Source organism: Eulemur rufifrons, chromosome 20 (genome assembly GCF_041146395.1).
Source record: "Eulemur rufifrons isolate Redbay chromosome 20, OSU_ERuf_1, whole genome shotgun sequence".
Classification (NCBI taxonomy): Eukaryota; Metazoa; Chordata; class Mammalia; order Primates; family Lemuridae; genus Eulemur; species Eulemur rufifrons.
The window spans coordinates 24117267-24129582 of NC_091002.1; the positions used below are offsets into that span (position 1 = coordinate 24117267).

The 12316-nt window shown below is 50.1% G+C and overlaps 1 protein-coding gene across 2 annotated transcripts in view; it reads right to left on the reverse strand.

Moving 5' to 3' along the window:
* Nucleotides 1-11508, reverse strand: part of ZNF341 (zinc finger protein 341) — a 37150-nt gene extending 25642 nt beyond the window's left edge. The window contains exons 1-4 of one of the 2 annotated variants that reach the window (XM_069495807.1): nucleotides 11478-11508; nucleotides 6862-6972; nucleotides 4893-5089; nucleotides 771-920 (exon numbers count right to left, since the gene is read on the reverse strand). In XM_069495807.1, the coding sequence (XP_069351908.1) occupies nucleotides 771-920; nucleotides 4893-5089; nucleotides 6862-6972; nucleotides 11478-11508 (489 nt within the window). Of the gene's footprint in view, nucleotides 1-770; nucleotides 921-4892; nucleotides 5090-6861; nucleotides 6973-11477 lie in introns of those variants that run through there. The other variant, XM_069495808.1, reaches the window with a different exon arrangement.
* Between the last annotated feature and the right edge of the window lie 808 nt (nucleotides 11509-12316).

Here is a 12316-nt window from a genome sequence, read left to right on the forward strand (position 1 = left end):
ATTCCTTGGGTTCCATGGGCAAATATGTTTGGGAAAGAAATCTAGGTTGACAAAATCAAGAAAAACCCAGGACAGGGAAAGGAGAGAAGTAGAACACCTACACCTTAGGCTGGTTTGACCAGAGATCCTTTTGTACTGAAAAATCCCAAGGAGCCACTGTGTATTTTCTAATGTTTTTCTAATGGACATGGGATGCTTTTGTTAAGAATAAAAACAGAAGGCAAGGCCAGGCATGGTGGCTCATGCCTGAAATCCTAGCACTCTGGGAGGCTGAGGCGGGAGGATGGCTTGAGGTCAGGAGTTCAAGACCAGCCTGAGGAAAATGGAGACCCTGTCTCTACAAAAAATAGAAAAATTAGCCAGCCATTGCGGCACATGCCTGTAGTTCCAGCTACTTGAGAGGCTGAGGCAGGAGGATCGCTTGAGCCCAGGAGTTTGAGGTTGTAGTGAGCTATGATGATGCCACGGCACTCTAGCCTGCGCAACAGAGTGAGACCCTGTCTCAAAAACAAACAAACAACAACAAAAAAAAAAACTCCAGAAGTCAAAATAGCTGGACTGTGGCTGTGAAACCCTATATGTTCTGGGTCCCCACATGAGTACGAGAGCTTCCCCACCTACAGCAGAGGTGGCCAAGGGGAAACTGACAGTCCCCCTAGTGTTGAAGAGAGCTGGGACCAAGCCCCCTCATTCTAAAAGATTCTGAATTCGCAGGAGTTGATACGCAGGTCTAGAAGCAAAACCCTGTGAGATGCCTACCACCTCCTTACCTGCACAGGCGGGGGGCCCTGGGGCATGGGCTGGTCCAGGGACGTGAAGGCCGACATGGCAGACATGAGCACATCATCGCTCACCAAGATGTTCCCCTGCACCAAGGTCTGGATCAGTGGTGACGGGGGCACTGTGATGTATGTGGAGATCTGGATCGACAGGGAGAGAGAGGATGAGAATGACAGCATGTGTGTGTGGACACGTCTGAGACTCTGTAAGGAAGCTGAGGGCATGGTGCAAAAAATCCAGGTTCTAGAGTCCCACTGACCTGGGTTCCAGATCCGCCTCTGCTGCTCCCTGCTGCATAACCCTGGGCAGGTCACTCTACCTCTCTGAGCCTCCATTTAATCATCCACCAAAGGAGGAGAATAAGTTGCACTTCTCTGTGGGGTACATACCCTCTGACCCAGGAATAATACTTCCTGGTACCTATCCTAGAGAAACACTCACACATGCCCACAAGTCCAGAAACCAGAGTATTCTGCATAGCTTTGTTTCTAATAGTGAAAAACTGTAAATAATCTAAATGTCCATAAATAGGGGAATTAATTGAAAAATTATACAATATAGTTATGGCATAGAATACTACATAGCAGATAAAAGGTACTGCATGAAAAACTAAGTTACATAATATGAATAATATGTAAATTATATATTCTTATTTTTAAAAATAAAAAACAATAGATTATATATTTTTATTTTTAAAAATCTAAAACAATAGTACTATATAATTCCTATAGATACTTAAATAAGTATGTGAAAGATTCTTAAGTCAAGAGGGATATCCCTCAACAGCTACCTAGGGGCAGAGGAATACTGCCAGAGGGACCTTAATTTGTAACATTCTAACTTTTAAAAAGGAGAAGGGAAGCAAGTATTACTTGCAAACATACAAATTCATGATAAAAATAATAATATCATACGCAGAGCAATAGTGAGGATGACAGGCAGACCTTATAAGAAAGTGTCAAGGGCCGGGCGCGGTGGCTCACGCCTGTAATCCTAGCACTCTGGGAGGCCGAGGTGGGCGGATCGTTTGAGCTCAGGAGTTCGAGACCAGCCTGAGCAAGAGCGAGACCCCACCTCTACTAAAAATAGAAAGAAATTATATGGACAGCTAAAAATATATATAGAAAAAATTAGCCGGGCATGGTGGCGCATGCCTGTAGTCCCAGCTACTCGGGAGGCTGAGACAGGAGGATTGCTTGAGCTCAGGAGTTTGAGGTTGCTGTGAGCTAGGCTGACGCCACGGCACTCACTCTAGCCTGGGCAACAGAGTGAGACTCTGTCTCAAAAAAAAAAAAAAAAAAAAAAAAAAAAAGAAAGTGTCAAGGCCGGGCGCGGTGGCTCACGCCTGTAATCCTAGCACTCTGGGAGGCCGAGGTGGGCGGATCGTTTGAGCTCAGGAGTTCGAGACCAGCCTGAGCAAGAGCGAGACCCCATCTCTACTAAAAATAGAAAGAAATTATATGGACAGCTAAAAATATATATCGAAAAAATTAGCCGGGCATGGTGGTGCATGCCTGTAGTCCCAGCTACTTGGGAGGCTGAGACAGGAGGATCGCTTGAGCCCAGGAGTTTGAGGTTGCTGTGAGCTAGGCTGACGCCACGGCACTCACTCTAGCCCGGGCAACAGAGTGAGACTCTGTCTCAAAAAAAAAAAAAAAAAAAAAAAAAAAGAAAGTGTCAAACATCAGTGTTTACTCCTCTTGGTAGCTGTAAAGGGTGTTTGTTTTGTTTGTTTTCTATTTTTCTTTACTGATAGGCCCTTGGCATCTCCTAGTTCACCTGTCTTTGTGAAACCTCCAGCAACTGCAGAGGCCCTGGGTCCCAGGGCTCAGAGTCTATGATCAGAGATGGGAGGTCTTTGCTGTCAACCAAGCAAAAGTAGTCCAGACGGGTTAGGGAAATGCCCCGTGTTATGGCCAGGAAAGGTAGCATAGATTCCGGTTCACTTGTATTTTTACAATGTCACACGAGTTAGCCTGAGACAAAAAATGGGAAATCACATCCCCTTTTCATCCAAGTCACTTAAGCAGGGGGTCTCTGCTTGCCCATAACCAACCGCTTGTGTTCTGAAGTCTTTTCCTCAGATGAGTTTCCCTCTTTCCTTTTATTGAAAAAAAGCGGGGAAGGGGAATATTTTGTGCTAGCAAAACTCATAATCAAGGAGTGAGGAAAATGAGTCTGTTCTGTGCTAGAAGATCTCTGTGGCAACTTGAAAAGTTTCAGTCTATATATCCTATAGTTCTGGGGTGAATGCTTTTATTTTGGTGGTAGGAATTATGTCTACACCATGAATGAAGATAATGTTCTAAAGGAATAAGGAGGCCAGGCGCGGTGGCTCACACCTGCAATCCTAGCACTCTGGGAGGCCAGGGCAGGAAGATTGCTTGCGCTCAGGAGCTCGAGACCAGCCTGAGGAAGACCCCGTATCTATAAAACAAGAGAAAAATTAGCCCAGTGTGGGGCACACCTGTAGTCTTAGCTATTTAGGAGGCTGAGGGAAGAGGATCACTCGAGCCTAGCAGTTTGAGGTTGCTGTGAGCTATGATGACTCCACTGCACTCTGGTCTGGGCGACAGAGCGAGATCCTGTCTCTCTCATTAATGAAAAATAAATAAAGGAATAAGGAGAGAAAAGGAAGCTAAAGGGAAATTCGACCCTTGACCTGGCATCCTGAGATATGCCCACCACCTTTATGACAGAGTCTTTAATCTCTCTACGAGCCCTGCACCCAGGGTGCCTTTGCTCTAGAACTGTAGTTTTTTGAGGCAGTGTCTCGCTCTGTTGCCTGGGCTACAGTGCCGTGGCATCAGCCTAGCTCATAGCAACCTCTAACTCCTAGGCTCAAGTGATCCTCCTGCCTCAGCCTCCCGAGTAGCTGGGACTACAGGCATGCGCCACCATGCCCAGCTAATTTTTTCTATATGTTTTTAGTTGTCCAGCTAATTTCTTTCTATTTTTAGTAGAGACGGGGGTCTCGCTCTTGCTCAGGCTGGTCTCGAACTCCTGAGCTCAAACGATCCACCTGCCTTGGCCTCTCAGAGTGCTAGGATTACAGGTGTGAGCCACTGTGCCTGGCCCAGAACCGCGTTCTTGACTGAGGATTCTAGAAGCTTCTCCAATACCTGCAGCCTGGCCTTCTCCTCTGACCTCCAGACTTGGAGGTCTGTACTGTCTATATCAGCACCATCTCTACTTAAAAGTCCAAGAGCATCTCAAATCCACCATGTCCAGTAGAACTCCTGACATCCCCCCCCAAAATCTTCTCCTCGAAGATCCCCACTTCAGTTAATGGCAACTCCCCTGTGGGAGTCACCCTTGACTCCCCTTTATCTCACAGTCCTCACTCAACTGATCCACAAACTCTGCCAGCAACACCTTCAAGATATTTCTGCAATCTCATCCCTTCTCACCATCTCCACTGCCACCACTCTGATCAAGCTGCCACCATCCATTGCCTGGATTTGTATGACAGCCCCCTAATGGGTCCCCTGGCTTTCTCTCTTGTCCCCCATCAAAATCCATTCTCTGTACAGCAGCCAGAGGGACCTGGTTAAACTGTGCATCAGACGATGTCCCTCTCCTGCTCAACACCCTCTGCCTAATGGCTGCCATCTCACTCTGGGTGAAAGTCCACAGGGCCCACACAATCTTCTAGAACCTTATCATCTCCCACCCCCTCCCACCCAGCCACTGTCACCTCCTTGTATTTCCCAGAAAACACACAGCACACTCCTGACTCAGGACTTCTGCACTTGGCTAATCCCTTCGCCTAGATCACTTTTCCCCAAACTAGCTGCATGACTCATTTCCTCACCCCCTGTGCTCAAATGTCACCTCTTCACAGAGTCCTCTTCCAAGCATATACAATATATGATATGGCAAAACCTCCCATCCTGTCTTGGCATCCCCTATCCCTCTGCATGTAACATGCTGAGAAAGTACATCTTTATACATTTGTCTGTGTTCTATCCATCGCAGCCAACTGCACAGGGTAGGGACTTGGTCTGTCTGTCCAGCACTGTAACCCTAGTGCCCAGCACAGTGCCTGACACCCAGCAGGTGCCCAAAAAGACTTGCTAAATGAATGAATGAACAAATGAATGAATGAATACCTGGCGATTGGTAGGAGGTGGTGCCTGCTGGACGGCCGTGGGTGCTGCCGAAGGTGTGTAGATGCTGTTGGTGGCCAGTGAGACTGTGGCCAAGGCGGGGGCATTCCCCTGGCACTGTTCCCGCTTATGGGTCATAAATGCTGGCAGCGAGTTGAACTGCTTCTTACACTTCCCGCAGAGAAAGACATCCTCGTCATCTAGCAGTCACGTCCACGGAGCAGTGGGAAGGGGCCACCGATGGAGCAGAGTAATGGGGAAAAAAGCAAGAATAAGTCAGGGAACATGACTGTGAGAAACAGGAGGAGATCTGCACCTGACCATGAGAACAGCAATCTGAGCAGCACTCCGTGACTCGGTGTGCATGTGTCAAGCATCAACTATGTGCTTCTTAGCAGCTTTGAAAACCACCGGGGCACCTGCAGGAATAGCCAGCCCTGTGCGACCAGGTACTAAATAATTAGAAATCAAGAAATAGCAAAGTGGGTTCACTTTAAAGCTGAGAAGTTCACAGTCTTTATCCTGCCCGAATTTATTTATCAGTCACCAAATGGGCCATGCGATCACACTCCTCTATGCCTTTATACCCACTGTTCCCCCTGCCAAGCTGCTTCTCTCAGAACAACTCCTTCTGCAAGGCTCAGCTTGGATGTCACCTCCTCCAGGAAGCCTTCCTAATGCCAGTGACCACAGTTCTGTCCTCTGGCACACCTCTCATACCACAGTTTTCTCACCACCACCAGACTAGGAGTCCCCTAAGGGTAGAAAATATATCTTATTTTGTCACCATAACTACAATATCTCCTGGGCACATAAGAGGTTCTCAAAGGATGTTTGTTGAATGAATGAAGAACTAAATGAATGACTGCTACAGTTAACACCACACCCACTACTGAAGGCCTACCACAGCCACGCACTGCCTCAAGCACCTAACATGTTGTAGCAGAAATGTCTGTTATTCAATTCTAATTGTACCCTTCTTACACCTAATGCAAATTTTAGTGGGAAACATGGCTTTCTTGTTAATATATTTCCCAGCTTTCTTTGCAGTTAGTGACAGAATTCCGACCAATGAGATGAGGACAGAAGTGTACTGTGTATGCAACTTCCCCTTAAAAGAAAAGGGTATGACTTCCACTCCCTGCTGTCTTCCCTTCATGTTGGCTGGAATGTGGAATCAAAGTGGGAGCTGGAGCAGCCATCCTGGACTGCAGCTTGAGGGCAGTACAGCCACAAGAAAGAAGGGGTCTGAGTCTCACCATACCCCTCCCAAATGCTCATCAGGACTTCATGTAACGGAAAAATAAACTTTAATCCTGTAGAAACCATACGAAACTTTCATTTCTTATTTATAACAGCTGAAACTGCATCCCAAGTACTCTCTAAGATTCCTATGAGGTAGGACAGTTACCCCCATTTTACAGATGTGGAAACTGAGGCACAGAGAGGTTAACTCACTGGTCCAGGGTCACAGAGCCGGTAACTATGGGAACAAGGATTTAAACCTAGGTGTGTATCTCTCTGACCCTAGTGTGAGTCCCAAGTACTCAAAAATGTTTATGGAATGAACAAACACACAGACTCCCATAGAAACTTCCAAAGGAAATCCCTTGCCCTCTCTGTGTCTCGTGGGGCTGGCCTCTAAAGTGGAGAAATTCATGCTCAGTATGTTCTTTCCATAGAGGGAAGGCTGAAAAGTCACTTCCAGGGCAAAGGTACAAGCACTGCCAGGCATCAGGGCTCCCACCACTCCCTGCATCATGACCCTCTCCCCACTTTCACTAAGTGGTTGAGAGAGGATGTCCCCAGAGCTAAGCCGAGACAGGCATGAGCCTAAAAGTCCAGGCTGGGAGGAAGAGGAGAAGGGACATCCTGGGGACCACAGTGAGCAGTTCACACCCCCATATGAGCCCCCCTGTTTTTCATGGGGAGCTGCTCAGCCTTCCACTGGCGAACCTGAGCAGATACTCACCCAGTGGCTGGATAGCAGGGGGTGCGTTGACACTCTGGCCTGTCGGATCAGGGACTGCTCCTTGGCCATCCAACAGTGACTGGACGGCCAGAACAGTCTGATTGTCCATCCCTGAGAAAACAAATGCAACCTCTGTGGGACGCAGGCCCAGCACCCTGCTCGGACTTCACCTCTACAAGCCAGACCCACTGCAAAACCCCCACGGCAAAGACGGCTGGCTATGCCCCAACATACATTCTCTCCTACTTCCATTGTAACAGAACCCGAGATTTTGGGCTGGAACATGGTCCCAGAACAAAAATTACACTTCCCAGCCTCTCTTACAACTAGGGAATGCCTACATTCTGGCCAACGGGATGTAAGTAATGGTGTTGTATGGCAGCTTTTGGGAAGTCTCCTTAAAAGCCGACTGGTATGTGACCCCCTTTTTTGTCCCATCCTCTGTTCTGCTTCCTAGAACAAGAGTATGATGGTAGGAACTCTGCCCACCATCCTGGACCATGAGCACAAACCCTAGGGATTGCAGGACAAAAAGCTGCAAAGATTCCAGGCCTCTGAGGACCTTGTAGAACACAGCCGCCTGCCTCATAGCCTAGACTGCCTTCTACTGGACTTTCATATAAAGGAAGTAACCGTCCAGCCTGTGTAAACCACGGCTAGCTTGGGCTCCTCTCTTACTCATGGCTGACTCTAATCCTAAGTGACACAGCTCCTCGGGAAATCACGTTACCCAGTCTTCTTCATCGACACCCACAAACCCTACAAATGTTTGCAGGGAGTCCTTGCCTTCCTTATTTTCCAATGTGTGCTTGTCTTTTCTGTTCCTCAATAAACAATATAACCTGAAATTGTGATTGGGGGACTGATAAGGTGACCTCTTCCAGATTTCCTAATCAGTTGTTACAGTTGAGGTTCACAGTAGTTCACTGTCCAGCTGCGTCACTAGCTGGACAATAGGGCTCCTCACATCTAAGTGGCCACCAAGGCACATTGCCTCCCTCCCAGATAATCCAGAGGGTGCCTCCTCTCTGTGTCCCCACAACCAGTGCTCTGCCTCCAACCTCTCAGCTCTTTCCTGGATGCCTGCTTCAGCTTCTAACTGCAATGCAAACTAAAACCATTAGCTCCTGCAGCCAAACTGAATCCATACTTTCCCGTGTCACAACGCAGGAACAATGGCTTCCCTCCTGAAGCCAGACTTTCCCTCCAACCACTCCTGCTTCCTCAGGAACCACTCTCCACCAGTCGACTCCTCTCCCTATACCGCACCTGCACCCTCTTCTTCCAATGCAGTCTCTCCAGAATCTTCCAACTCACGTTGCCATCTCTCCTCCCTTCAACATCATGTATCAGATGAATGTCGTCAACACTCTCTATCTCCTCTGTCCACCTTCCAGTCCTCCTCCCCCATCCTAGTGTTGCATAACTTCCCACTATTCCACCAAAAACACCTTTCCCACGGTCACCAAAGCCCATCTGGCAGCACCTGACAGTCCTTGAAACACTCTGTTCCTGGCTCCAGGGCACCACCCTCCCTGGGTCTTCTGCCTTTCTGGTGCCTCCTCCCAGCCTCCCTTGCTCTCTTCTGTCCACCCCCAGGTGTTCCTAAGTAGAGGACTTCCTTCTGTCTGGACTCTCCCCCCTCACCCTCTTACACTGTCCCTGTGCAGTCTCATTCACCCCCAGTCTAGCTGCCCCCAATATCTGGAGTTGCAAACCTGGAGTTCATGCTCCCCTGAGCAAGCTTCAGCAAATCTATGATTTTATGCAAAATTGTGGGTGTTTTAGCATCTGGGTGCAAATCTGTACATGAATGTTCATAGCACTTTTATTTATGATAGGGAAAAACAGTTCAGATATTCTTCTATGGGTGAATGGTTAAACTATGGAATATCCACACCATGGAATACTAGTAAGCAATAAAAAGGAACAAACTATTGATACACACAACTTGGATGAATCTCCAGGAAATTATGACAGGTGAAAAAAAGCCCATCTTAAAGGTTGTATACTACATGATTCCACTTAGATAACATTCTTGGAATGACAAAATTTTAGAAAGGGAGACAGATTAGTGGTTGCCAGGCATCAGGGGTGGTGGGAGAAGGGGAGAAATTCAGGTGTGGCTATGAAAGGGCAACACCTTGTAGTGACGCAACTGTTCTGCAGGTTGACTGGCGGTGATACACCATAGTTTTGCAAAATGGTATCACTGGGGGAAACTGGGTAAAGGATACATGGGATCACTCTATTATTTCTTACAACTGCATGTGAATCTACAGGGAAAAAATGATTTCAAAATAAAAATTTGCCAGCCACGATAGCTCACACCTGTAATCCCATTACTTTGCGAGACTGAGGCAGGAGGATCGCCTGAGCCCTGGAGTTCAAGATTAGCCTGGGCAATACAGCAAGACCCTGCCTCTACAAAAAAAAAAAAAAATTAAATTAGCCAGGCTTGTGGCACACGCCTGTAATCCCAGCTATTCGGGGGGCTAAGGTGGGAAGACAGCTTGAGCCCAGGAGTTCCAGGTTGCAAAGAGCTATGATCAAGCCACTGCTTTCCAGCCTAGACAACAAGCTGTCTCAAAAAAAAAAATTAATTAAACTAAATTAAAAAATTAAAAGTTTAATCTTTAAAAACGCAGCCTAAAACTGAACTCAAATGTGTCATCCCCCACCCCTAAGTTTGTTCCTCTTCTAGTACTCCTCATCAATGAAAACATGTCCACCAGCCACAGCCCCTAGGCTACCCCTTGATTCTTCCCCCAACCCACTGCTCCTCCCTCCCCACCCCCCCATTTCTAGTCCTTTGGCAAGCCTAGCCTATTCTGCCTCCCACATACGTCTCAAAGCCACTTTCTCTCCATCTCCACAGCTGTCCCCTGGCCACCATCAGTTCTCTGCTAGACAACCTTAGCTGGCCTTCCTGCTGTGAGGAAAATAAACTGCAGAGATCCAGGGAAAAGAGTCATTGAGGGTCATCAGAATGACCCAGGCAGTGGGAGCTGCATTTGCATAGCCCTACGGGGAGAGAGGTCTCCTAGGATCCACAGTTCATCGTGGGTGAGCAGCTAGCGAATGAGGCCTCCATGGGTTTGATGAAGCTTCTAAACTTTATTTCGGGATCAGTGCAGAGCTAAGAAAAGGTTTTCAGCGAGGGAGCAGCACAGTCTGTGCAGGCTGTTCTGGGAACAGACTGGAGGGGTGGAGGGGGCCACAGGAACAGCGGGGAGGTGAGACAGAAGGCCATCTTTTATCTTTTCTCTAATTCCACAATTTCTCTTTTTAATTTCAAAATATTAAGGGAGTATAAATGTTTTAGCTTACATGTATATCTTTTGTAATGTTTGAGTTTTGGCTATAGATGTGCCCATTACCCAAATGGTGTTCATTGTACCCATTAGGTAGGTTTTTGCCCCCCCCCCCGCCGGTTTATAATTCCATAATTTCTAATAATTGCTTGGTCTATAATTTCTCTCCCTCACCAGATTGTGGGGCAGGGACTGGTCCTGACTCAATGAGTATTCCTGAAACTGAACCACTCTAGATGGGAGGTTACCCATTTCCTGGTGAAAACTCCAAGATCTCGGAGTTGCAGAACTCAAAGCCTCAGCCTCACGCTGCCAGTACTTCCAGTTTGCACCCTATCTGTATATGCATCTCATCCCACCCTCCCCAAAACACCATTGGTCTATATCTCCCACAGTGACTACTCTGTGCCATGGCCCCAAGTGACTAAGGCTGTCCTTCCTCCCTGACGCCCAGCAGGTGCACATGGAGGCGCTCAGTGTTTGCTGTCTCCAAAGCCCACAATTCTCTGAGCCTGAGGACCACTCCCATCCGAGGCAGACCACAGGACAGGCAGCTGGCATCCAATGTTTACAGGCTTGGGTCTAGGAGCACCACGTCCCGGGCAGGTTCACGGCCAGCACCCATCGTTTCTCGGTCTGAGTTTGTAAAACTGCACCCAGCCTGGTGCACAGGGCAGGCACCCACTGTTTGCTGGTTGGGTCTGCGAGCTCCGAATTCCGGCCTTGCATACAGGTGGTGCCTCTCCTCTCCTGGTCAGAATTTAAGAGACTACATTCCAGTACAAGGCACACCGATGGCTCAGAAGTTTTTCGTGGTCAGGCTGCCAAGGCCCTTCCACCCTGCAGTTGCTCCCTCACCACCGGTCCCCTCAGCGCAGCCCTGCCGGACCCGCTTCCGTGGAGCCCCATCCTTCGCCGCGGCTGTTCCAGGCCTGGCCTGCCCCGTCCCCCGCTGTTCCCTCCGGGAAGCCCCTCCCGCGCCGGCCCGAGGCCCCAGGGTGCAGCTGTTCCGGTCCCACGGCCCCCTCCCCCCCTGGCCGGCTCTCCCCGGCTGTTCCGGGCCCGGTGCCCCCCCGCCGGGCCCGGACTCTCGCGGCTGTTCCAGGCCCGTCTCCCCCCTCCCCCGCCGGGCCTCGGCTCCAGCGGCTGTTCCTGCCCGTGCCCCTCCCGCCCACAGGCTGTTCCGGCCCCGGCGCCCTCCGCCCCGCGGCCGCCGCGCGCCCTAAGTCGGGCGCAGCGAGGGCGCGGCGGGAGGGGGTGCAGCGCGGAACAGCCGCCTCCCCCGGCCCCGCCGCCGCTCACCCTCCAGGGCTTCAAAGATCGCCTGCGCCATCTTGGAGCCGCCGCCGCGGGAGCTGAAGCGGGGCTACGCGAGCATTGTGGGAGCCGCGGCGGCGCGGGGCCGCCAGGGGGCGCCCGGGAGCCGCCGTCGAGCCCCCAGCCCTGGAACCCGGGGCTTGGCTCGCGGGAACCCCGGCATGCATAGGGTCCCCGGACCCGCTGGATGACCCAGTCACCAGCGCATGTGGGCCCCCTATACCTTCCTCACTTGGACGTCCAACTTTACGTCGGTACCCCTATATGCGCCACACACGGGACCCGCTAGCCCTATTATCTGAACCTCCGTCTCCACCTCACCGGACCTGACCCCCCAACTCTGACACATTCCCCCATTCCCACTGCATGTGTCCCCCAGCTCTGCAACAACAGCTCCGTTCCCACCTGACCCAGACCACCCAACTCTGTCACAAGGACCCCCTCCAACTGTGCAACACAGATTCCCATCCCTTGTCATGTACTTCCCATTCCCCTTCCCGCAGCGACCCTCATCTCTCCCCGGTGGGACCCACCTGTCCTCATGTGACCCCCTTGCCTGCCTGGGCTTAATCCCCATCGTCTCTCAGAGATTCCTCCAAGGCTGTTACATAACCCCTCATTTCCACCTGCTGAGGACCTCCCATCCCTGCCTCCGGACACCCCATTTCTGTCACATAAACCCCCAATGCCCGCCTCAGCCATTCCCAGCCCAGCCTCTTAGGGGCCCCATCTGGGTCTCACAGGATGAGAGAGGCGCCCATCATTCGGACCCCCCATCACACACTGACCCCTGTCTCCTCTTCATTTATGCTTCGTGGGCTCCT